The sequence below is a fragment of the Orbicella faveolata genome, unplaced genomic scaffold (assembly GCF_042242905.1).
Source record: "Orbicella faveolata isolate gen_17 unplaced genomic scaffold, um_ofav_v1 contig_27, whole genome shotgun sequence".
NCBI lineage: Eukaryota > Metazoa > Cnidaria > Anthozoa > Scleractinia > Merulinidae > Orbicella > Orbicella faveolata.
The window spans coordinates 1,227,501-1,253,054 of NW_028301555.1; the positions used below are offsets into that span (position 1 = coordinate 1,227,501).

The 25,554-nt window shown below is 46.8% G+C and overlaps 5 protein-coding genes and 1 long non-coding RNA gene across 6 annotated transcripts; 1 reads left to right on the forward strand and 5 right to left on the reverse strand.

Moving 5' to 3' along the window:
* Positions 1-2,476: 2,476 nt before the first annotated feature.
* On the reverse strand, positions 2,477-5,656 carry LOC149107076 (uncharacterized). Its single transcript, XR_016209443.1, has 2 exons — positions 5,606-5,656; positions 2,477-5,523 (listed from the first exon to the last, which is right to left on the reverse strand). It is a non-coding gene; the product is annotated as an uncharacterized LOC149107076 (long non-coding RNA).
* Positions 5,657-12,405: 6,749 nt separating this feature from the next.
* LOC149107077 (uncharacterized) lies at positions 12,406-13,436 on the forward strand. Its single transcript, XM_089296869.1, has one exon. The coding sequence runs from the start codon at positions 12,406-12,408 to the stop codon at positions 13,405-13,407; it is 1,002 nt and encodes a 333-aa protein (XP_089152995.1). The 3' UTR covers positions 13,408-13,436.
* LOC149107078 (uncharacterized) lies at positions 12,688-16,335 on the reverse strand. The gene has a single exon (XM_089296871.1). The coding sequence runs from the start codon at positions 16,331-16,333 to the stop codon at positions 15,836-15,838; it is 498 nt and encodes a 165-aa protein (XP_089152997.1). The 5' UTR covers positions 16,334-16,335; the 3' UTR covers positions 12,688-15,835.
* A 547-nt stretch (positions 16,336-16,882) lies between these two features.
* On the reverse strand, positions 16,883-18,018 carry LOC149107079 (uncharacterized). Its single transcript, XM_089296866.1, has one exon. It carries the CDS (start codon positions 17,618-17,620, stop codon positions 16,883-16,885), a length of 738 nt encoding a protein of 245 aa, XP_089152992.1. The 5' UTR covers positions 17,621-18,018.
* Positions 18,019-19,730: 1,712 nt separating this feature from the next.
* LOC149107080 (uncharacterized protein F54H12.2-like) lies at positions 19,731-21,132 on the reverse strand. The gene has a single exon (XM_089296865.1). The coding sequence runs from the start codon at positions 21,130-21,132 to the stop codon at positions 19,744-19,746; it is 1,389 nt and encodes a 462-aa protein (XP_089152991.1). The 3' UTR covers positions 19,731-19,743.
* Positions 21,133-23,531: 2,399 nt separating this feature from the next.
* On the reverse strand, positions 23,532-24,804 carry LOC149107081 (uncharacterized). The gene has a single exon (XM_089296867.1). The coding sequence runs from the start codon at positions 24,715-24,717 to the stop codon at positions 23,623-23,625; it is 1,095 nt and encodes a 364-aa protein (XP_089152993.1). The 5' UTR covers positions 24,718-24,804; the 3' UTR covers positions 23,532-23,622.
* Between the last annotated feature and the right edge of the window lie 750 nt (positions 24,805-25,554).

Sequence of the window (25,554 nt, forward strand, 5' to 3'; positions counted from 1 at the left end):
ACTTGTAGGAGAAGATCTGGAATTTGAACTAAATTCCAACAAAATGGATAGTAAAGGTCGTTTTATTTTGATTGACGCTACTGTGAAGGGTTCAGCTTTCTTGTTGGCCAATGTTTATGCATCAAATGAAGTTCAAGAACAATCAATATTTTTCAATGAGCTAAACAAATATAACTGACAAATTGCTAAAACGTTATCATACCGATAATAAACATTATTATACATTGTAGTCACCATTGGCTAAAAGCCTACAGTTAATTCTGGGAAACAGCGCGACCTAGCTACAGATTATTCACTAATCTGCTAGCAGATTAGTGAATAATCTGTAGGTTGCGCGCGCAATGCATCATTTCCAAGAGCAATATCAAGTTCACGTAAGAACATGGCTTGTCGAAAATAAACTGTGTTAGGTGCGATAATGCGTTTGTCGTTATTTTCTTTAAAACAATGTATAATAAAACAATTATGAGATTCGGTTTTTGTGATATCCAAAATAATCAAGGTCTCGGTTAGCGTTATCACATACCTCGACCTTGATTATTCCGGATATCACAAAAACCTTATCCAATAATTGTTTATAACAGTTTTGGGCGGCAGCAGCAGTCTTATCGATTAGAATCATTAGAGTCAAAACCTCGCTTTTAAGTCGACTTTTGAATGGTTCGTTTCAGATGACGTCATCATTCACGTAAATTTTGAGTTTCATGGCTTGTTAAGGCGGGTTTTTGGTCAGGATGACTTTAGGTCAGTGGACCAGTTTTACCCTTCGGTCTTCGTTCAGACAATACGCGAACGAGTGTGCGCCAAAGAAAGCATCAAGTGTATACAAATTGTCCAGTTTGACTCCCTCGAATGACAAAGGATCTTTAAGGGTGTTTAAGTATTCCTGCGCCATATTCTTGCCTATTCCGTCCAGATTTGTGATGGAAAAATCCTCGACATCGGTCGGGAATGTGTAATGTGTATGGGAGTTCAAACCTGATTTTGTAAAGAGCTTCCACTTTATCATATTTTCAGTGTTTGTCCAGTCCTGGCAGACCACATGACTACTTTGCATTAGTATCACCCAACTAGTGGACTAATGCAAATCCTGCATTTTAATTGGCTACGCTACTACATGACTTTTAGTAATAGTCCTCGAGTACTGAGCGAAATTGGCGCAATAGAGCGTGACGCTTTCTTTCGTCTTATTCCCAAATAAATATTTTTCCAACTTGCATTCGCTAACTTTATTATTGCCTTTTCTGTCCAACTAGTTGGGTGATACTAAAACAATTAGACCCTTCGCCCTCAAGGGCCACGGGTCTTATTGTTAATTATAATCAATGAAAATCCTCACGGCATCTTTTGAGAATGAGGTCTATTTTCACGTGACGTGGTCAGTTTCAAAATAACAACGACCTATATTTCTAAGCTTTTTAGCTTTATAGCATTGAAGGCCTCCTAAGAACTTGACGTTTTGCAATTTTTTTGCTTGATAGAGTTATTCGTTTTGCAAAACATGAACCTCGGGCTCGGTTATGAAGGAAAACCTCACCCCACCCTTTGATATTGATTTTGAGTTGATTGCGTTACGTGACAGAAATGAAAATTAGGGTCTCTCTCCAGTTTCCTCTTTAACTCCTCCAATCCTCGCTCGTTCTTTTTGTACGGCTATTACAGCATCTGTTCTCGGTGCTTTATTACTCGGGCTTCTTCTTGGGTCATGGTTCCGGGCGTTCCTAGCGGAGAGCGTGGAAACTCGCCTGGGGATGAGAATAATCGTGTGCTTGCTCTTCGTGAACAACGTAATTGACAGAATGCTGTGTTTTCTGAAGAAAGCTTTGAAAAGAATCATCCTTTTACGCTAATCTCGCATTCAGAGATGCCGAGCGTTTTCGGAACGGGTTGGTCCACGAATTCTATAGCTTGAAAGCTAGCTAAATGCAAGTTACACGCGCCATAGAAAGCAACTTGAATTGTAAATATTTTAATTTATCTCGTGGTAAATATCCTGATTCTTTTTGCTTGTTTTTATTGTGTTCAATACTTGTAGAGTAAGGTTTGATATTGGAAAAGCTAAGGACGGCGGAGATTTGGGAGTAGGGGCTGCAACCCCCCTCCCAATTTCGAGCCGGAACGAAAGTAAATTTCCTAAGGGATCGTGCCCCAAGACCCGGAACCTAAAGGCTCCCATCCAAATTTGTAAACCTCACTAAACACTATAGGACAGTAGAGATCCTGTCTTGTACCCACACCCTCTTTGCTGAAAAAAACCAATGGGCGCGCAAGGGAGGAAGGGATTGCGAAAGGGAAAAAGATGGTGTTGGGCTCGCTTCTTTCCTCTTCCCGTAGTCCTTTGCGCTAGGCGCTCGTTCTCAGTGTCTGCGAAACGCCTGAGGTCCTAGGAGGAGGTAGAGATCAATGTTTTGATACCCAGAATCTGAAGGCCTGCAGCGACCTGACTTCAAACGGACCACAAACTCTCAAACAAGACTCTACTTCCAGACTAAGTTTATTCCAAACCAGCATAGCTTGATTGCAAATGTGAATTAGCGAATATAAAACAAAGTTACATCGAACTGAGGTTCTTCATTGTTATGTGAACATCAGCTATTCTCTAGAATACCATGCAGTATAAAAACCTTTGCAGTACAAGGTGGTATATGTGTTTTTACAAGCTACAATCCCCGCCACAAGTCTCAGTGTCAAGCTAGTCTCTTCCCACGAGTACAATAACAGTTGATTTCCGGTAACTAGAACCGTCAAAACAAATGTTAAAACTTTTGAGTAATGTTAGAAGTGACAGAAATGACTAAACATTAGCGGGGAAACAATGTTTTACGCACATGTTTAATTAGTCTTCAAACAATGTGTTTAGTCAGGGTCATTACGAATACAAACTTAAAAACGGAACGATATTTTGCTAACAAAATGAAACAAAAGATCGAAAAAGAGTACTGTTCTGCACTTTAGCCAAGAAGCTCGAGTACAATTGTAGTCAATGTAACGGACTAATCCAGGGAAATCAATTTTGGTGCGAGTTAGCGCGAGATTCGAGTTAGCGGTAGTTCGAGTAACCGGGAGTCAACTGTAATTCAAATGCCTTCCCCTCCCCCACTCCTTAAAATGTTGTCCCTGTGGGCGTCAGTTGACTCGACCCAAGTCCGAATATTGTTTCGGGACAGATGGCAAAGAAAGTAGTAAAACATGATCATTTACTGGTAATAAAGTTGACCCACATGGAAGTAAGTATTCCAAGGCTTTTGGAGAGGATTGTAGGGTGACTTCTTTGTGTTCCATTTGGTTATGTTATCCCAGTTTAGTAACATATCTACTTATGAGACACTCATTTGGCTATGCTTTCCAGTTTAAAGTCAGATCTATACATAAGACATTCAGACAACAACACACACAAAAAAAATCTATTACAGTCGTCAATGGTAATGCACCCGATCAAATACTGATAACTACACTGAGAAGCTAGGCCAACAAAACCTGCAAAATATTGAGAAGAAAGTTTGGAGGCATTACGGTTAATAATCGAGCAAAAATGGATCAGCCGTTAGAGAAGTCTCCTTAAGATACATTTTAAGGACACTCTTAATTACCTGAATAGCAGCTTTTCTATCCCTATATTCTATGCCTTAACTCGTGAAATCCCGACGTACCCTTTTGTATATCTCCAGTAACCTGAATAAGGCACCGTTACGCCGCAAAATGCAACACCTGACGCAAAATATAACATTGACGCGAACTTTACGTAACAACCTTTGACGCAAAATGTAACGTTACCTCTAACTAATTGTAACAACTCTTAAACCAGAATTAAACAATTTCTTTCTTCTTTAACACGAAATGTAACAACGCAAATGTAACAACCTTATCGATATATTATAAATTACTAGTAAAGCTTAAGGACGTTCGCGCGAACATTTTCCAGTCGATAGATTTTTTAAAAATTTTTACTGCAGTCAGATAATGAGTTACTTGTGCCAGAAATGTAAAGAAAATTGGGGGTCACCGACTTCGTTTCAGAGAGAAAGCGTGTGGAAATCTACCCTAATTTTGAAAAATTGCCGCACGTAATTCAGCATGGTCTACAGGGGTTTATAGTTAAAAGATCGAAGGTGAGTCAACGGAGGCAAACGATCTTAGTCATATTTTGTAGAAGTGGGTCTGTTGCGTGAATAGTTCCAAATTTTCCAACGTTTTTAGCAAACTTAACCATTCAAGAGGCATTTGAAACCGCCGCACAGATAAACGAAGAGCTGAAAAGAACGGAATTCGATGGTGCATTTTCCAAAAAGTAAAACTTCTAATCGATAGATTTTCTTCATTTTTTCGCTAACCGTGGAAGATCGGTAGAGAAAACGGTCCATCAAAAGAAAAATAGGGGTCACCGAACGTCCAAGATCGTTAAATCCAGGCAAAGCTATTTTAAATGACATTAATTTCTATTCACCCTGCAAGCATGCCCTCCTTATTCACTGTGTGCTGGTGGCTACACTTGGTCACAGCAACCTTCAGCAACAGCCTTAGCTATTATCCTTTGATGATCGAAACCTTATGAAATTAAAAAAAAAAACAAAAAAAAACGCACTTTATGTGACTATCAATACCAGTAGAGGTAAAGTGGGAAAGAGGAGCAAAGAGTCACAATAGTTGTCACATTGTAGAAATAATTGTTTACCTTTATCAGTGCTATATAGTTTACCCAGTCAATATACTAGCCCATCAGTCTTTCCTTTTTTCGAATAACGAAGACATTGAGTAGAGAACCCAAGGTTCTTGCTTCTACGGTGTGCGATAACAGAAATAAAAGCAATTTTCTTAAGTCATGTCACGTGACTTGTAACGTCTCTAACTGTGACTGACAGGTGTTAGTAATTATTCTTGCCTTCGGACATGTTGTGTTGTTGTTTCTCGTAAGCAGATATCAAGTTGTCGTCCGTCGTTAGAGCACAGACGGACGGACACAGACTTGACATGACAAACACGAACAATTCTTCTAAAACGACGTAACGTTTCAATTCAACAAGAGGACATTTTGAGCTGGTCATGTGACCAAGACTAGTAAGTTTATATACTTTGACTGACAGGCGAGGTTAAGCTTGACAAGAAGGCTAATATGTCTAAATTTTCTTCTTTATATATTAAGATTAGAGTTGTTACATTTTGCGTTGTTACAATACGCGTTAAAGAAGTTGTTACATTTTGTGTCAAAATTCGTTACAATTCGAGTGATAAATTTTTTTTTACATTTTGCCTTAGTTGTTACATTTCGCGGCGTAACGGCCCCTTTTTCCACGGAGCATTCATCCGGTGGAGTAATCCCACAGGCTTAAAACTCTACTTTCACCGCTGAGGTAAACCACTGTGTTTGATCTAAGTCAAACGTCTCAGTGGTTCAGATAAGTGGTTGAGCAAGGCGTGACTTCACGTGACTAGGAGAAAATTCACTCTTATCAATATTAATGGCCAATTAAAGAAGCTGAAACAAAGCTTACCCCGGTTTCCGTAGCATGAAGCGACTACTCCCCCCTGGATGGGAAAGGAAAACTCATTAACTAGAAGAGAACACCAAGAAAAAAATAAACCAAGAATATTTATGTTTAGTTCTAACCTTTTTCTGGCAGCCACAGCTTCAACCACAGCTACATGTAATACACTTGACAGTAGTATAGGACGTTAATAGGGGTGGTAACCAATCAGAAGGCCGTGCATATCATTAAAAAAGGCTCTCGACCAATCAGAGGGCAGTATTTTCGATTTGCATAAACAAGATGGTGGACGTGTTTTTAAATATGCGCCTGCAGTGGCGTCAGCAGTCTTTTGCATCCAGGTCATGCGCGTGCTCAAATAAGGCGATAGACAGGAAATGAGTTTTAACAATTGATTTTTTTTTATTGATTTTACAGGAAGTAAAAAATTACAATGGTGCGTATCCGTATGGAAACGACATGTAAGTGTTCGTGTCTACGACGCGTTTGTCGAAGACGAGTCCGTAGTGTTTGGTGTGTGTGATGACTTTGAGATGTTTGGTGGCTGGGTTTCTGTAGAAGAAGTTGGGGTTGACGACGGGGATGTTGCGTCGTTCACCGTCCTCGAGAGGTTGTTCGAGTTCGTCGAGTAGATTTTGTTTCATGACGTCATAGTTGAGTTGGCGTAATCCTCGTACATTGAGGGAGAAGCCACGCACCTTACAGCACACTTTTCCATTTTTTGTCTTGTACCCGTAATTCTTGGGTCCTGCTGAGGTGAAATCGATGATGTAATCACCGTCGTCGAGCTCGTTGGTCATCTCTCCGAGGTAATCGCCTAGCGGAACGTCGGCTTGACCTGGTTTGTGTGAGTAGATGACGGAATCGGTGTCAAAGTAGAGGACTTGTTGCTTTAACAGTTCCAGGTAGCTGTATAATTTGAGTCGAGCCCAGCAGGTGGTGAAAGCGGCGACGAAGATGTTGATTCGTCCGTTATCGGGTTGATTGTCTTCGAGTTCGGCGTGGACGACCTCTAGGGCTTCGTCGTTGGGGATTCTGACTTGTTTTATCTCGTGGAAGGGATTGGAAACGAGGGCAAAGAGGTGCGCTGCGGTGTAGACGACTTCGGTAGTGGGTTTGTGTAGGTTTTCGCCGAACTTGCCCCAGAAGGAGTTGAGCATGAGTTTGGCGGTGGCTTTGCGTCCGGGATTTTTCTGGATCATGTCCGGATCGAGAGCGATGCCTTCTTTCTGGCGGTATTGTTGCACGTACTGTACCCTGTCTTGGGGGGTGTGACACCAGTTAGGGTAGCCGGCGGATTCCTGTTTGATTTTTAGCCAGGTGTTCACGTAATCGGCGAAGAGTCCTGTACGGCGTTGTCTTTCCGGGAAATGGTAGACTTCGTGGATCTTGATGAGTGTGTATCCCATGGCAACGGCTTTCTCGATTTCGGGGGTGCACCAGGTCCCTCGTAGCGTGCGTTGCTCGGCCGTGTGAGAGCATCGATGTGATTTCTCGAGGAGGGGTTTGTTCATTTCGTGTTCCACGCACGATCGGCAGAGTGGGAAGGTGAGTTTTTTATCGTGCCGAAAAGGTAGAACGGGATGGTAAAGTTCGTGAGGTGGTAGTATGTCCACTTTGGCCATACCGAAGTAGTGATGGATGTCTTGGTCGTCGGGGTTGACGATGACTTGCGGGTGTCCTATGGGGTATTTGCTTCCCTTGTTGACCCAGGGGTAGAGCGACGTCACGTCGATGTACTTGATTTTCTCTCCTTGAGCCACGTCGGCCACGTGTTGCAGTTTGACAGCGTTCGTGCGTCCTCCGAAGAAAGCGTCTCGGGGTTCGAGCGGTTGGACGATTTCGAACGTGTCTAGAAACTGGCTGAGATCAGGGTCGGTTTTGACTTCTAGGGCCCAGTCGCATTCCCACTTGACGCAGAGCTGGTAACCTTGGCGACTGAGAAGGTCGTGTTTGCGGAGTGTGGCCTCGTAGACTTCCTGCATGGTGCGATCGGCGTGATAGATGGGATATCGGTCTCGATGGGTCGGGAAACAGCGAGGACACCCGTGCCATAGACATCCGTGGAATTCGTAGACGGTTCGAGTGGTCGGATCGTATCCGTCCACGAGCTGATTGGCTAGTCGGACTTCGCCGCCGTTTCGCACGGTACGGATACGATCGCCTTGACCCGTGCGTTGCAACGAGTGTTCTTGCCAGGCTAGCCATTTCAGGGCTTCGACGGACTGATTGGATCGGGCGCCGTGCCACCCTCTCGGGGGTCTGGAGGCGATGGTGTTGAGCGGGACGAGTTTCTTGCGCCAGAATCGTTGGCAGGCGGAGGCGATGGTGAGGCATTTCTCCATGGGGTCAAAGTCGGCTTTTTGTTTGAATTCTTGCCGGAACTTTTGACAGCCTGCTTTGAGGAGTTTGACGTCCGACTCGCAGTAGGCTTCCATTTCTTCCCTTAGTACGAAATGGTAGTCGTTGTCGACTTTCTCTTGGTACCACTGTTCGAACTCGGCTTTCTTTTTGGCGGACATGCCGTCGGGATCGTACATGTCTCTCGGAGGCATGGGTCCTTCGTACGCTTGGTTTTCTAGGGTGTTGAATTTGTGCGGGAAGAATCCTTTACGCAGTTCGGTGATTCCGAAGGTGGCGGGAAAGTTGGCCAGTGGGAACGGGAGAAAGCAGAGGGAATCTTTGAAAGTCAGTCTGTCGGATTTCAGGGACAGTATCTTGGTGCCTATGGGGATTTGGTCCGTGACTTCTCGATGGGTGGCGTAACAGTGTTGCAGGATGAACATCCCGTCGTAGCCTTTGAGATTGTGAAAGATGACGATGACGTTCCGTTCCTTATTGTCCTGGTCGACGGTGAGGGATTCGAGGTGTTCGAACATGTCGGCGGTGCAGTTGGGCCCGTAGAAGGAGTGACATATCTCATCTTCGTCGTCTTCCAGGCAGAGTAGAATGGGGGTCTGATTCCCTTCGGCGTCGGTGATGGCTTCGTAGTCGCAGTACACTTGAAGGGGAGGGTCTTTGTCTACCCAGACGCTCGTGTCTGGATCGTTGGGTCCGGGTTCTTCGAAGGGTCGCCCGTTGACTTGGTCGCGGGGGACGCGTATCCTTTCGGGCTCGTCTTCGTCTCTGGGGACGCGTTGGATGTAACATTGGTGCTTCGGCAGATGGACTTGTTTTTCGCAGATGCGGCATTCGCCCCATCTGCACTTGTGACCACGGGGACATCTTCCTCGCTTGTTCTTGCGTTTAAGCTCGTAGACGTGACAACACTTCTCACACTTTTTGTAAGTGTTGCAGATGGAGGGGATGCTGAGACTCTGCCGTTGCAAGTGGTCGTTGTAGCATCGGTCACCGAAGAATTGTCTGTGGCACAATCGGCAGATCTCGGTGGGTTCGGGAAACTTGCCTGGCGCTAGGGGTCGTTTTTTCTCGATGAAATCGGGGCAGTCTTTTCGTTTGCAGGCGGGACACCATTGACCGAGGCAGGGATGATGATGAAAGTCGTCGTGATCGTAGCCTCGATTGCATTCGTCGCAGAAGTAGGATTTGCCGATGAATCCCTTGAACGAATTGCATCCGTCGTAGTGATCGTCTTCTTTGATGAGACGAATGATCTTGGTCGAGGGTTCGGGTCCCGCGTAGATGATCATGTGGGGTGGGTCGATGGACATGACTTTGAGCTGGTAACCAGGTAACGCTTTTTGAAATTGTTGCAGTTCGTGAATGCCGCAAGGTCCTTCGGGAACGTTGGCTCGACGGTGGAGGTCTTGGGCCAATCGCTCTTGGACAGGATAACCCTGTTTGAGATTGTAGTAATCTTGGTCACGTGAATTCTCGTTCGCGTCTACCCAGGCTTTCATGGTGACGATGGCTCGGGCGCAGCAGAGAGTGTCTTTGTTTCGGATGGTCACGCGCGACCGTTTGACGATGTTCCGCACGGCGGCGCAACTCGGCCTGTATCGTTTTTTTCCACTGCCAGGACCTGGGGTACGTATGAAAGTGGTTTCCATGGTAAACGTGTCGTCGGGGGTGAATTCTTCGTTGGAGTTGAGTTTGGCCGCGAGAGACTGGAGATAAGTGGTTAGTCTTTCACTCCCTTCTTCGAATTCTTGCACGGTGAAGGTGGTGGACTGAAAGGCGTGCGTGAAGGCACGGGACTGCATGGTGAAATGGACCGTGGAGTGGGGTGTCAGGGTAGGATCCTGAGCGATTTGTTGCTCGATGGATCGTTGAAGGGCCTGAGTCAATTCTTGGCCTAGATTGTCATCGCGAGTCACGTCTCTGTGTTGTCTGAGCGTGGCTTCGTACCGTTGTTTGTGGAGGACGTTTCTCCAGTGACGTCGAGCGCCTACGGGTCTTAAGTCGAAGTCTAGGAGGGGTCTTGTATTGTTACCACCACCTCCGGTTTGGAGCATCGCTTGGGCGTCGTCGTCGAAGGGGAAGGCTTCGTCGTAGGTCCGTCTGTTCTGTAAAAGACAACAAACACAACGTTTTTCAATTAGTCAGTTTTTACTGCCAGGTCTCCAAGAGAAGGGGTTTGGGACAAGAACGATTTTTTATCATTTACGTTTAGGATCGCGTTTAAGTAACTATCTCCTAAATAGATTGTCTTTTTCTCGCCACGCTTGTTGACATAATAACCATAGAAAGTTGAGAAACGATAGCTACCATCGCAAAAAATAGATTGACATATATGGTTATCTCTTATGATTTCTATGTGACCGTAACCCCATCGTCTTTTCAGTTCGCCATAATCCAAGATTTCTTTGAGAAGGCTTCTCATTTGATCATTGTTCCTTCGATCGCGTATACACTGCCAGGTTGCTAGGTCAATCACGTAACACTTTAGTTCTTCCGGTAACCAATCCCAGTAACTCTATGAAAAAAGATTAGGGTTAGAGTTCTAAAGATGACTTTCTTACATGGGGTACACGTCATACTCACTGCTTCATATTGATCCATCAGTTGGTTCATCTCTTCATCGGTCACTGATTCATGTTGATCCATCTGTTGGTTCATCTCCTCGTCGGTCAGCTCCTGTGCCATGGTTTCTTCTTTCCAGCGCTCGATACAAGTTCAAAACTCAGAGTGACTCGAACGGTTCGACTCGATTTTTTTTATACACACGGTATAATGGTGTCCAGTCTCCGACCGAGTGTAGGGGTATATCCACCTATCCCCTGGGTCGGTGGTAACACGTGACTTGGTCTCGATCTCATGGATTGGCTATCGCCTTATTTGGACATGCGCGTCACAACCTCGATTTCATATTTCTCCTTATTTGGACATGTTGCCCTTATTTGGGCATGGACGCTATGTTTTGCTACCAAAGGCACCACCTTGTTTTGCTACCAAAGGCACCACCTTGTTTATGCAAATCGAAAATACTGATTTTTTGCGAGATTTTTTTGTTTTTTGTTTTTTGTTTTTGTGAAGTTTAATTTATTTAAATTGTTTAAAAACTACTACAGTACAGTAGTAATGTTAGCGCGACCTATGTGACGTCACAGGCGCCATGTTTTTGATAAATAGGCGCCATCTTGTTTATGCAAATTAGCAAATCCTGCAATCTGATTGGTCGAGAGCCTTTTTTAATGATATGCATCGCCTTCTGATTGGCTACCACCCCTATGGGCGTCCTTTACTACTCTGACGCGTAACTCGATTCGAGTTAATATTCAACTGGCTGTTGCCATGGTGACGGAAATGCGAGATTTTTTTGGCGAGATTTTTTTTTTTTTTTTTTTTTTTTTTTTTTTTTTTTGCGAGATTTTTTTTTTTTTTTTTTAAATGTAATCACTGCATGCAGGATTAGAACCTGCGCAGGATAACATTCCCACCGGATTTTCAGCCCAGCGCCTTAAACCACTCGGCCACCATAGCTTGCTTAATCTTTTGAAAGAAATATTGTAGTATTAATGCAAATTTTGATGGCTTACCCCCTGGTTTTTTTTTTTTTTTGCGAGTTTTTTTTTTTTTTTTTTGCGAGATTTTTTTTTTTTTTTTGCGAGATTTTTTTTTTTTTTTTTTAAATGTAATCACTGCATGCAGGATTAGAACCTGCGCAGGATAACATTCCCACCGGATTTTCAGCCCAGCGCCTTAAACCACTCGGCCACCATAGCTTGCTTAATCTTTTGAAAGAAATATTGTAGTATTAATGCAAATTTTGATGGCTTACCCCCTGGTTTTTTTTTTTGCGAGTTTTTTTTTTTTTTTTTTGCGAGATTTTTTTGCGAGATTTTTTTTTTTTTTTGCGAGATTTTTTTGCGAGATTTTTTTTTTTTTTTTTTTTTTTTTTTTTTTTTTTTTTTTTGCGAGATTTTTTTTTTGCGAGATTTTTTTTTTTTTTTTTTTTTTTTTTGCGAGATTTTTTTTGTGAGATTTTTTTTTTGCGAGATTTTTTTTTTTTTTTGCGAGATTTTTTTTTGCGAGATTTTTTTTTTTTTTTTTTTTGCGAGATTTTTTTTTTTTTTGCGAGATTTTTTTTTTTTTTTGCGAGATTTTTTTGCGAGATTTTTTTTTTTTTTTTTTTTTTGCGAGATTTTTTTTTTTGCGAGATTTTTTTTTTTTTTTTTTTTTTTTTTGCGAGATTTTTTTTGAGATTTTTTTTTTGCGAGATTTTTTTTTTTTTTGCGAGATTTTTTTTTTGCGAGATTTTTTTTTTTTTTTTTTTTTTGCGAGATTTTTTTTTTTTTTTGCGAGATTTTTTTTTTTTTTTTGCGAGATTTTTTTTTTTTTTTGCGAGATTTTTTTTTTTCTAGAGAGTATTTTTTATGCTCTTTTAAATGAGATATAGTAGATATAGAGATATATAGAGATATAGAGATATAGAGATATAGAGAGATATAGTAGATAGATAGAGCACGATTATTCTCCACGCCCATTTTAGAACTTGTATGAGCGTCCATTACGGAAGACCATGCCTGCCCGCTCCGCTGAAGCATTGAAACGACAGAGAGTGAGAAGAAGAGAGTTCGTGCGAGAGTGGAAGAAAAGAAATCCGGAGAAAGTTCGCGAGCAGAAAAGACGGTATCGTGCACGGTACAAGATGCGTGACATGGTGCGCGACGCGTTGAATCGTTATAGGGAACGCAAACGTCGCTCCCGTTTACCTGCAACACGACAGTGGGAAGAGCATGATTACGATCCGGATGAAATTCTTCGGGGTTTGTTGGGAGTTCGGGTTGAGCTGACGGATTTCAGGAAAACAATACCACCGTCCAACACCACGACCACCGCCGCTAAGAGCACGATCACCATTACCACTGCAACACTACCACCAACCAACACCAGTACCACCATTACCACTGCAACACTACCACTAACCAACACTAGTACCACCATTACCACTGCAGCACCACAGGCATTACCCTCACCGCAACGCCGTGGGAGGGTGGTGTCTTATTCCCCCACAGCCGCTAAGAGCACGACCACCGCCGCTAAGAGCACGACCACCAATACCACTGCAGCACCACACGCATTACCCCCACCGCAACGCCGTGGGAGGCGGTTGTCTTATTCCTCCTCCTCCTCTGACTCTGACTCTGAGCCTGATGAAGGGTTGGTAGCAGAGTTAGAACGCATGTTAGCGGAACCCGAGGATCCTGTAAAACGGAGACTTTTGGAAATCAGGAAAAACAGGAGAGTCGCAGAAGAAAACCGAGTGAAACGAGTACGAAAAGAACAAGAAATGGAAAAGATGATCGTGGAAATAGCTAGTGAGCTTGACGAGATGTCATCCATGCTTCATGACATGGGACGCTGGTTCGCGCAGTTTGAACGCGAGGATACAGTAGAACAGAACCGTTGCCATTTCTCAGTCACCGTCGAACTTATGGATCAATTGGAACATTATTTTATTTTCGTCTTAAAGAAAAAAGAGACTCTTTTTGAAAAACAACAAAGCGTGTGTAACTTTTAATTACAACAACAATAAAAGGTTTTACAATTTCCAACGTTTCTTGGTTTGCATGATTTTCTTAACAATGCGTTCTGTCATGGTTTTACGTCCGGGTAATTTGTCGATGGCCTGGATCATCTTGGTGTCGGCGTTCCATTTGTCCTGTAAGTTCTTGGCCCTGGAATAGTCAATGTCGTGTTGTTTGGCCAGTCGGTCCAGACGGTTGATCCCGGGGTCTCCACGCGCCAGACGTTTCTTCAGTTTGGTACCAGGTCCCATGTACTGATAACCGGGCCAATGAAACTCGATCCCAGTCTTGGCCAACCATTTTTGGATGTCGATCCCATACCCTCGTTGGCGACGGCGACGTCGGGTACTTCTCCTCGGGGGTGGAGGTGCCTTTTTCCTCTTCTTAATCCGAGTCATAGTCCAGTCCCCTTCTCCAGGGGTCTTCGAAATCTTCCCACCCTGCTTGTAACTTTTCTGCGGCTGACGGTTTGACCTTCTTGTACTTCTTTGCCTTGCCTTTGGGACTGTAACCACCGTCGTCGTAGTCGATACCGAGTGATTTCAGTACACGTCTGGCTCTATCGGAGATGGGTGCTTTTTTCTTGGACGATAGGGGAGTTTTACCTAGCGTGACTGGTTTGGGTGGAATGGTAGGTTTGGGGGTTTTCTTCTCCTTTTTAAAACCTGACGTGGAGGGTATGGGGGTTTTCAGCTCCTTTTTCAGTCCTGTCGTAGAAAGGGGTTGTGGCGGGATGATCACGGGGGCTGCGGCTGGTTGGTTGACTCCCTTGAGGATCTGTTTCAACAGAGTTTCGACGGGTGCGTCGACCATGCCTTCGGGTTCTGTCGTTCCCTGGTACGAGATGGGACCGCTTTTACCCGTCCGTATACGTTTCACCAGTTTCCCTTCCTCGGAGGCGATGGGTTTGGTCATCTTAACGGCCATGCTGTCGGGGATGCGTTTGTCGTTCAGGATGAGATGTTCTTCGGCGGCCAGACGTCCGGCTTTGTTCAACAAGGCATTCTGGCTGATCTTCCCCTTGTAATAATCTTGCAGACGATTGAATTCTTGAACGGGCACCATCATGACTTCGTTCATACCTTCTGACTCAAGGTCGTGTCAGGAAACTCGGACAATTCTCTCAAGGCCGTCTCGTAACAGTCTTGCCAGTACCGTATGGATTCGTCTTTCTTTTCCAACTCGAGTTCGAGACTTCGAACGGTTCGCTTGCCTTTACCGCACTCCCTGCACAACTCGATGCACCCACCGGGCGGCGTGGTATCTCGTTTCGTTTGACAGGTTTGGCAGAAGTCACCGAACTTTAAAGCCATGTATTCTTGATACAGGTCGTGGTACCTCTTGTTCAAGTACTCGTACGAGTCTTTCCATCGGGCTTCGCGACGATTGGCGTCTTGCAACAACTGCACGAGTTTAGGAATGGTATTGTGAGACTCGTCTTCTCTCGGTGGGAAATTGGGTATGACGTCGATCCCCTCCAGTGGGTAACCGTCCTCACTGCGTCCTTTCACCGTACACAACATGCTTTGAAACAACCGTGCAAACCGCTCCAGAACCCCGCTCCGTTTTGGGTGAGGAGATGTTCTCTTCGACGCTTGAGAGAGTTTTTGCGTCTACCCACTTCGCGCAGAACCCTTTTATGTCTTTTCAGTTTCCCATAAGTCGTTGCGTTGATGGGTATCCTCTTTTTCAGCAAATTGAGAACCATCTCGCTGATGGCGTTGATCTGATCTTTGTCAGCGATTTGTAACATCCGTTGACGTTTGTTCCGATTGGCTTCTTTCAGGACGCGCGTCAGGAAAGGACGTTGTCGTCGTAACCGCTTCATCGTGGACTTATGCACACGAGTGGATTGACGTACTCCTTTTATCGCTTTCCTCGTCGCCTGAAGGCCGTTTGAAAGGGTATCCTGCGTAAGACTCTTTCGATCTTTCCCCTGTTCTTATGGATATGTCTGTCCATTAAACCGAAGGGTCCAGCCAGAGCACCCATACCCGCGGCTCTCATCATACTCGCCAAATCACCCCCTTTCTGTCTCCTTCTTCGTCTCCTCCTCCTCCTTCGGGCTGTCATGGTGACGAGTGAGGTGTACGACGACTAGTCTCGTCCTTTTATTTTCACATGATGGAGCATCGGAACTCTTCGCCCTTGTGTGGAATTTTTTCACCTCGTCTCATTCGTTCCATCATCCTTTTGGTATGCGCCCGTTCTTGTTTGGCTCTCAGGCTTTCTATGCCTTTGGTGATACCCCAAGCCGCCTTGGGTAAACCCGCCACCACAGTGCCGATCCCTTCTCCCCTTTGGTACCGTCTTCTTTTAGTGGTTTTAGCGGTTTTACGCCTTCTCGAAGACGCTTTCTTTCTCCTCGACCTCTTTGGCATGTTGGTTCTGAATGAAGAGGTTGGCCGCGATGTCATTTTTTTATAGCGGCACGTGCCTAAATCGTAGGGCGTAGTCTCGAACGTATCGGTCGTACGTGGGAGATGTGAAATCCGTCACCACGTCGTCCAACGTTTGCATCTTGGTCAAAAACCCATCCAATTCCTCCACGCCACCCAGAGCGTAGTTCCTGAGTTCTGTCAGCGTCTTTTCGTACGTCGTGTAAGCGAATTGGGCCATGTCCATCTTGAACGAATACTTCTTGAAATCGTTCCATCCTTTCAGTAAGGTGGCGAAAGCCGTCAATCCTACCACCGTGTACCCATCTTTCCACACGGATCCCAAGACGATACTCACGGCCACCGTCAGTAAGGCCAGTCCGTTGAGAATGGCGTTGCACAATTTGTAGTAACCGAACATCTGCCTTCGACACCACCAATACTTGTGGTAGAAAGCGTACAAGACGTCCAAACGTTTCAGGGAATCCAAATCCACCACGGTGTTGAAAGGTTCATCCAATAAACAGACAGAAGTACTCATGACTCTTTTCCAACCAGTGCCAAACGTAGTCTGACTTTCTGTCGGGACGTTCGATCCTTTTAGCTTGTTGCTTGTATTCCCAGATCTCGTCCTTGAAGGCGGTTTCTACAGACTGGTTCAGGATGTCCTGGACTTGTCGGTAACTATCGCACTCGTCCGCGATCCGTTTCATGTCTTCGTGATCCATGCTGGTCGCATCCCAGTAAGAGCGAGAGCATCGACATAGATGCAAAAAGTAGGGGAACCACTCGACTTCACTCCTCAACATCTTGATTCGAATGGTTTTTCATCGACGAGGGGGTCGTCTTTTCTTAAGTCTCACGAGTCTTCGGATCCCGCGACCCACGCCCACTCCCACACCACCAATGGCAGCGGTCGTTCCAGCTCGGATGCCTGTTTTCACGGCGCGACCACCCAACGCTTTGGCCAATCCCAAGGCAGCCCCTTTACCAATGGGTAACATCGCAGACAGGGCATTCGCAAGAGCACCGCCCCATTGCTTTCTCCTTTTCGGTCGACGACGGCGTCTTCTCATGGTTGTTGTTGTTCTCAGTTACGTACACTGGTCGAATTGCGTGTGACGGTAGGACGTTGTCCGTTTTTATAGGTGGTCGTAATCGTGTTGGTGGTCGTGATGCCCGCAATGCGACGACCCGCGGCCGTCTGTTGTTGTTGGCGCAAAATCTCTTCCAATTGTTGCTGCATCTGGGCTTGGTCGAGAACACGGTCTCCTCGCCTCCTTCTTCTTCCTCCTCCTCGACCCGATCGAATCGACGAAGGCGGAGTGGAGTCCCTACCACTTCCTCCGCCTCCGCCTCCGCCTCCACCTCCGCCTCCGCCTCTGCCTCTGCCTCTGCCACCGCCGCTACCACTAGCGCTACTTCGTCTGCGGCTGCCGGAATCACTGGAGGACGTCGGTGTGTTTTGACGTGGGACGCGTCTCGGTCGTTTCCCTCCTCGAACGGCTCGTGCCAAAGGGGTGGACATTGTTATTCGTGGTGCCCCGACACCTGCCGTGACATTGGCGCGCGACACCGATCCAGCACTGCCGACACCCACCGTGACGTTGGTCTGCGGTGCACCCGAGCCAGCGGTGCCCACTCCGACGGGTGAGACATTGGGCAGGGGCGGTGTTGCCAGTGACGATCGCGGTGAAGGAGGCGTGTTCAGACTCGTACCCACACCCGCGGCAGACGGAATCGGAGTACTCGTCCGAGCCGGTGTCCCCCAAGGCGAATAATCTTCCAGAGCCGAGAAGTTGAAATCGTCACTACCATAAGAGCTCATTTTTATCCATGTACCTTTCTCTTTCTATCTTCTTCTCGGCGAGTTCTCGTTGTTTATGAACCAAATAATCGAAACCTTCACCGTTATATGCGTCGATGATGGACCGTACTTGACGGTAACTCTCGCATTCCGTGACCTGTCTCATCGGTTCGTAGTCCAGCTCGTGGGGGTTCATGATGTATTTGAGCCTGTTTTTACACAGGTGAATGAATAGCGGAAACCACTCGACCTCGCTCCTCAACATGATGTAAACTGATGGCATCGGACGAATCCTTCGTCTTTTAACACATGGCTGAGGACACGTTGATCGTCCTGACTGGCTGGATGAAGATCCAATAGCATGTAACCGTAAGGTCGATCGGTGACCTTGCGAAACGTGTCCAACACCTCCTGCCATTGCGTGGGAAACGATTGCAGAAGTAAATTTCGTATCCCCAACTGATCCCGAGGGTTCTTGAAGGCCGCGATGTAATGCGCGTTTCTGGAAATGGTCTTGGCGAATTTTCCGTTGGGGAATAGATCCTGACACAGGTAGATCACCGTGATGTTCCGATGATGCGAATGTTTGGTGAAGAGATCCAACACGCGCTTGTCGTTACCACCCTCGTCCATCAGATCGTCCAAGACCAACACACCCCCTCCAGGAAACCATCGGGGTAACTGTTCGCTGTCGGGGATGCCTTCGTAAAACTTGACTCCACCCTTCTTGAGCTTTTGGAAACCGTCTTGCCACGATCCGTAGCAGTAATGAATACTCTTCGGTGTCTGTTGGAACAAGTCGCCGTTCTCCAAGAGCAGTTTGGTGGTGAACACCGTCTTGCCGCACCCCGACGGACCCGCTATCAACAAACTCGACGGCGTGTGAAATTGAAACGCTTTGCGTCGTTCCATGATCATGAAATGGCACAGGGTCTCGAGACGTTCCGTTTTTATCTGAACAACTTGGCCAATGGGGTCTTGACGGCCGGGATGCGTTTCAACAGACCCAATAGGGTGACCTTACGATTGAAACAGATGGGTTTTTTCTTGGCCCTACTCCTGATCTTGGCCATGGCCCTCTTGGCAGCGGCTCTCTTGGGACGTCCTTTTTTCTTGGCAGGCGCCGATCTCTTTTTTCGAGGTTTTTTCTTGGCGAATTTACTCAAATCTCCGAACTTGTCCTCGTACCAATGCCTCTTTTTCATTCTTCTTTTCCTATCTTCCTTCTCGGAAAGCTTCGGCATGGCAGGGGCGGCTCTCTTGCGTTTCCTACGCGTGGTCACCGTCGCCGGTAATGCACCGGTGTCCAGGACGGACAGCGGTTGAAAAGACACTTGTCTTTTGGCGGGTTGAAGTATTTTCAGATTGAGTTGTCGTTTTGGCGGTTGGTTTTTCTTGAAATGAGCCTCACTGGGTTGAGGCGTCTTTCCACCCGCTTTTCCATAGCGTTTTTCTAACCTGGCTATCACGTCGTCCAAATGTCTATGCCCTTGAAACTGAAGAGCCATGACTACCACACAACCTCTTTTTCAAAAATGAACCTCTTTTATTTCGAACAGCTTACTTTATAACAAATGACGCACTCCTCGGGAGGAACCGCTCGTGTCCTGGTGACACGGGGTTTTACAAATCTTGCGCCAGGCCAACTCGTCCACGATCAGACGTTCTACCATGTGTCCTACTTTACGATCGTTCTCCACAAACTCGTTTTTCTTAAAACGATTCAAGAACTCGTTCATGTCACGACCTTCGGCTCGGTCGATCAGGAACATCAGGGCGTAACCGCCGCAACTCTGGCTGAACAGGGACTGCAGACTCTTGCCGTTGTGAATCTGGTACTTGAAATGACGATCCAACCATGCTTGGATCGGTTCGGCGGTTCCGTACGCGTCCAACGGTAGACCGTAACTGTCCAGGATCTCGCACTTGTTCTTGTCGGCCCACAAAGCGATCCAATGCACGCCCGGTTTGTCGTGAGGGTCCGTGTTCACGATGTAAGCGGTCGGTCCTTCTTGAGGGACTGTCCTGGGAAGCCGATCGCAAGGGACCGTGCCGTAAAAGACACAGCGTAGGGACGGATTCGTCCGGGCCAAATGATCCAATTGTATATTATTCAAGGCTACTTTCTCAATTTTTTTTTCTTCTCATTGGTACACGTCGTAGATGACGACTCGGTTCTCGTTGATCTCCAGCAAATTCTCGAATTCGCCGTACAACAAGATAGTCAGGTTTTCTCCCGGATTGGCTCCGAAATCGATCACCAGACGCAGTTCACCTTCTTGCTTGGGGTTCAACACTGGACTGTCCAAACATCCATTGGCCGTGTTGTCAAATACAAACATGTTGCATCTCTTGCCGTCCCCCCAATCCACTTTTCGGACCATGTTTCCTTTTCCCCTGCACAACGCTCCTGAGGCTTGGAGGAATCTGTAGTAACCTCTCTGATCTTTACTGTCCCCATTGTGATCGAGCTCCAAGGTCTCGTAGGGGTATTCTTCACCTCTCACCAATTGTTTGATGGAAGCCAGATTGAATTTTCCAAAATTGAACGGATTGATCGTCACAGTTCCGTTGAAGGCAGTTTGTTTCATCAACAACACCACTAACCGATTAGGCAATTTATTGTGGAAAGGATTGCTGCACTCGAAATGACGATTGTCGTTGGGATGCGAGTAAGTGCGAATTTCACCTCTCACCGTGGGGTAAGTGGCCACTCTTCCTCCTTTCAGGCTGGTCATGATCTCTCGGTACACCGAGGGAGTCACTCTCACTTGAGACAGGAACAATCTCACTTTCACGTCGGCTTCAGTCAGTCTCAGAGTACTAGCACCATGCCATCGGATGGTCCACAGGGCTGGGGCATTGAAGTACATGTCGATCTGGATCTGCACGCCAGGTAACAGTAATTTGCTGAGATGAAACACTTCCAGGAAAGGTTTGAACCTCAAAGTCACGGCTTCTCCGTCCAGAAACTGGGCTCGTCCCTGGACCACATTCTTGAGATCTTGGGTTAAAGCAGTATATTCAGCGTGAGGAGTAGTAAAATCCAACGCGTTGGCTGTCAATTCATCGGCATCTCCGTCGTCGGGTACACCGAGACAGTTGTACCATCCGCTGGGTGTTAGGATCGATTCACCGTCGTCTCGGTCGTGGTTCAACAGGGTCTCGATGTAAGCTTTGAGGTGGTAAGTATCGGTCTGGGGGCTGATGAGAGTCCCATTCAATCTCACATTGATCTGTTTGAAGAGGGTGTGAGCCAGATTATTGGCGAGTCCCATGACATCCGCTGTCAGCAGATTCGTGTTGTTACTTTTCTTGACAGTCAATTCCACTTCGAAGAAACTCTCGTTCAAGTCGATAAAGTCTTCTTGAGGATCGACTTGGAAGGTCACGGGATTGATCCCCGTATTGAACGGGTTGATTCTCACCAACCGTCGAGACGACATGCTGACATCCGTGGGAGGGGTACTGAACATGTTCAGACGAGGGTTACGAACCCCCGCCGACCGGGCATGAGCCACGAGGTCCGTCATCGTCTACGTCGTCGTCTCCTTCTCAGGGCCGACTGCACCCAACGATAGTTCGGGCGTTTTGATCGGGACGGGAAGATCGATCCGCCTTTATACGTTCGTCGTATCGGGATAAGTCTCACGCGCCTCGAGTAAATGGGATTCATACTCCAAAGAGATCTTTTCTCACTTTTTTCGCCAACGCCCGTTTGATCTCTTGCGTTGCTTTACGTTTCACGGCTCGTTTCGCTCCTCTCTTGACCCCGGCGAGACCTCCTCTCCAATTGGGCTTTCCTCCCTTGCCGCCCGAATTTAAACCTTTCAGACCTTCCGTGGCCGTCTCGGTGATAAAGTCTCGTAGAATGCCGGGACCGCGTTTCTTGACACCTCTCCAAGCCATGCCGAATCCGTCTCCGGATTGCCTCATTTTATCGGGATGAAATCGTACCAACGTTCCACCGATCATTCTTTCTTAAAGTGTAACGTCACGATCGTATTGCCAGGTCCAAATCTCACCAGTTCTCCAGTTGTCTCAGCCACTTGCACCTCTATTATGTCAATGACGTCTTTGCGCACGGGAATATATTGAATGTGGTAAGGCTCGAAATACTGAACACCCGCACCTGTTCTAATCAAGTTGACCTCTCTCAGTACATCCGTGACTTGATTTCCCACCACGCCACTTCTACACACGTCCGAGTAGACGAACAAGGAACGCGAACTGCTTCCCACCACCACCTCGAACGCTTTGTTCAGGTTTAGAAAACGCCAATTGCAATAGATGCTGAGTTTTAAAAAATCTCCATTTCCTCCTGTATCTGTGATGACACCCCAAAAGACAGGTGATCCATCCTTGTCATGGACGTCCCCGACGACGCTAATGTCCGGAACGACATCGTCAAAAAGTTCCAACTGCAAATTAGGTCCCAGTTCGTAACCACTGCTGTTCTTTTTGAGCCATCCCATTTTTAAAGCCAGTTCAACATTGACGTGGAACGTGGGGAAATGTATGACCGGACGATAGGTGTTTTCATTGTCCGTGACCAGTTCATCACCTTCCCACTTGAACTTGACGTAGGTTCTCTTCCCATCATTCGTGACATATTTGGATCCCAATTTGGGTCCGTAGTACTTGAAGACGCGTTGTCGCGTGAAAAAGGAGATCATGGATTTCATGAATCCGACACCGTCCACGTTGTAAAATACCTCTTTGAGGTCATCCGTGTCGAAGTAAGCTTCTCCAAACCTGTAATAACTACTCGATTCTACGCGTCTCCATGCGAAGGAGGACAAGACGGTTTTATCCTCAGAAGCGGTGAAAGAAGGCAACGTCACGTGCGCATCCGGCATGGCGATGCTACTCATTCCCACTTTCCACCCTCCTTCTCCATTCAGGCGTAGGGGACGTGGTAACCTGATCTTGAAATGGTTCGCCTTGTTGTCCGGGAACTCGCTCTTACCACTGTGACTGGGTAAGCTGACGTAAAAATTACTCATCCTTTCTTGAAATGCAACGTGATCGTGGTCACGCCCGACGCAAAGTCCACCAGTCGTCCGTCGTTCTCAGATACCTGCGTCTCGACAATGTCCAAAAAGGTCGTGCGCACCGGTAGATATAGGATGTGTCTCGGTTGAAGGTCGATCACGTCAGGATCGTAACGAACCTGTTTCAACAGGTCCGTGACTTGATTCCCCGTCACCATACTCTGTCCCACATTCGAATACACGAACAAGGAACGACGCTCGTGACCGAACGCCTCTTCGTAACTGCGATCCAAATCCGTGAACACCCAATTGATGAAACAACTCAAATGTAAGGTGTCGGGGTCGATCTTGTAAAACGTCTCGTCCCCGTCATTCTGAGCTATGATCAAGTCCGTGGCCGTGGGTACGACTTCCTTGGGAAATTCTTTCCTCAAGTGAGGTCCCAAGACGTAACCCGGTCGACCGTTTGGCAAGGTTCCCATCTTGACCCATTTCATCTTCTTGGCCAATTCGATGCCGATGTTCATTTGCGGGTAGACGCGTTTACCGTTGATCAGGAGGCTGAGGCACGTTCTCGAATTGTCCAGGACGCATTCTCCATGTTCGGCCCGATGCATGACCGTGTACAGCAATTCGTTGGGACTGTCTTTCTTGTACATCGTCACGTCAGCATCCGTTCGATCTCTCATCCTACGCATGTATCGATCTCGTATCATGTTCATTAACTCGGTACCGGTCCTCGGCGTAAACTCTAAATCGCCCTCTCGCGTCGCTGAAGAGACCCGGCTGTATAGGTTTATGGAGGCGTTCACCATGTTGATCCACCAGATTTCAAACAGAAGAGAATATTTCAAGTCCATCTTACGCGTCGCGGACGGAAACGAGAGGTCGCTGATACCCACTTTCCATCCCGACTCTCTCAACTGCAACGGGTTCGGCAGACGGTTCTTGAAACTGTGGGCCTTGTTGTCCGGGAACTCGCTCGTGCTGGCATTGCTCATCAGTTGCACGTAAAAGTCGTCGACAGACTCATTCATACTTAAAGTGTAATGTCACTGACGTCACGCCCGAGGTAAAGTCCACCAGTCTTCCGTCGTTCTCGGCCAATTGCACCTCCACTATATCCAAGACGTTGCTGCGCACGGGTTTATATTGAATCTGAGTCGGTTCGTACGTCGTCTTGAGCGAGTCGTGGGGGACTTCTCTCAAGAGATCCGTCACGCGATTCCCCGTGATGGTGCTACGACCCACATTCGAATACAGGTACATAGGACTGCGAGGCGGAGGGAGGTTCGGATGAACGACGACTCCACGATTGTAGGTCTTGGCGTATTCCTCGTCCAAGTAACTGAAACGCCAGTTGCAATAGGGACTGAGCTGTAACGTACCGGTGCTGAGCATACTCCAAAATTCGCGAGATCGATTGTCGCTATGGTCAGTCCAGTCTTTCTTGAAATCAGACGGGACTTTGTCGTTGGGAAAGATCTTGATCATATTCACGTCCAAGTGAACGGAGTAATACGATTCCTCTCGAATCAAACCCAACTTCTTGACCAGTTTAGAACCAAAATACACTCTGGGACGATGTCTGTCTCCGGACTCGTCGAGGAACGTGTCGGTGTTGTCGATAATCAAATCGTTCCCCTCCCATCGGAACACGGGGTAGTATTTTTTCCCGTCCGGTGCTCGTAGACTTTCACCCGCATGATCCATGTAATGATACAGGCGTTCGTGAAAACGATTGATGAGGTATTGCATGAGAGATCTGCCGCTCGTCACTTTGTGTCGGACGCGGTTCAGTTCCTTCCCGTAGACGTCAAATGTGACGGGGTATCGCGAAGGACGCCACGTAATCCCGTCGTCTAGCAACCTGAACGTTTCAATGGTCCACTCCATACCGAACACGTAGTCGTCGTCGTCAAAGTCGTGCGCTTGAGGGACGGGTACTTGATGCGGTCGTGACGGAGGAATCGGGTAAGACACGCTCGCCAATCCCACTTTCCATTCCTTGTCGGATTCAAACAGGAGCGGATACGGCAGACGGTTCTTGAAACTGTTGGCCTTGTTGTCCGTGAACTCGCTGGTGCTGGCATTGCTCAGCAACTGCACGTAAAAGTCTTTCATTTTTTCGTCTTGGGCTTTTGGGTCACGTACAGTCCCTTTTTATCCACCCAACTGTCGTACTTGACTGGCCAACCTTTCCATCGCACCAAGACTTTATCCCCTTTTCGTTTGACGATCTTGTCGATGCGAAACAGATCGTCGTCTTTCACGTCCACCTTTTGCAAATCTTGCGCGTAAAACGTGCCTTCGACCGCTGTGCCGTCCCATTCTTCCACCTTGTACGTGGTGACCTTCCCAGGACGCACTCGACGTATCACAAACACCTCTTCGGTCCAACCGGGTAAATACCCTTTCTTGAATTGACGGAACTTCTTGTTCAGTCTCACACGATCCCCGACTTTGAGTTGCGGTTTCTTCAATTTCCCTTTTTTCTTTTTTCCGTAAAGAGTCTCCCACACGTCCTTGCTATTGGCTAAAGTCACTTGGTCGGGAGCCATCTTGATACTGCGATGATACGATCGATTGTACCCTCGGACCAGATCTTGTAACACGGGCACATACGTCATCGTATTCTTCACGGTGAAGTACCGGTACAAACGTTCTTTCAGGGTCCGATTGAACCGTTCCACTACACTGGATTTCGTATCCCCACGCGTCGAAAAATGATGAATGCCTTTCTGCTTCATCAAATCCTGAAACGTCTTGTTGTAGAATTCCTTCCCGTCGTCCGTCTGGAGATTGATGGGTTTTCTACCTCCTTTCAGGATCTTAGCCATGGCCTCCGTCACCGCTTTACCCGTCTTGCTCTTCAAGGGCTGGACCCAGGCGTGCTTGGAAAACACGTCCACCACCGTCAAGAGGTAACGATACCCTCGATTGTACCTCGAAATATTGATC

Excerpts from the sequence above, each read along its gene's own strand:
- LOC149107079 (XM_089296866.1), bottom strand. The coding sequence starts at position 17,620 with ATGAGCTCTTATGGTAGTGACGATTTCAACTTCTCGGCTCTGGAAGAT.
- LOC149107081 (XM_089296867.1), bottom strand. The coding sequence starts at position 24,717 with ATGAAAGACTTTTACGTGCAGTTGCTGAGCAATGCCAGCACCAGCGAG.
- LOC149107077 (XM_089296869.1), top strand. The coding sequence starts at position 12,406 with ATGCCTGCCCGCTCCGCTGAAGCATTGAAACGACAGAGAGTGAGAAGA.
- LOC149107078 (XM_089296871.1), bottom strand. The coding sequence starts at position 16,333 with ATGAGTACTTCTGTCTGTTTATTGGATGAACCTTTCAACACCGTGGTG.
- LOC149107080 (XM_089296865.1), bottom strand. The coding sequence starts at position 21,132 with ATGACGGACCTCGTGGCTCATGCCCGGTCGGCGGGGGTTCGTAACCCT.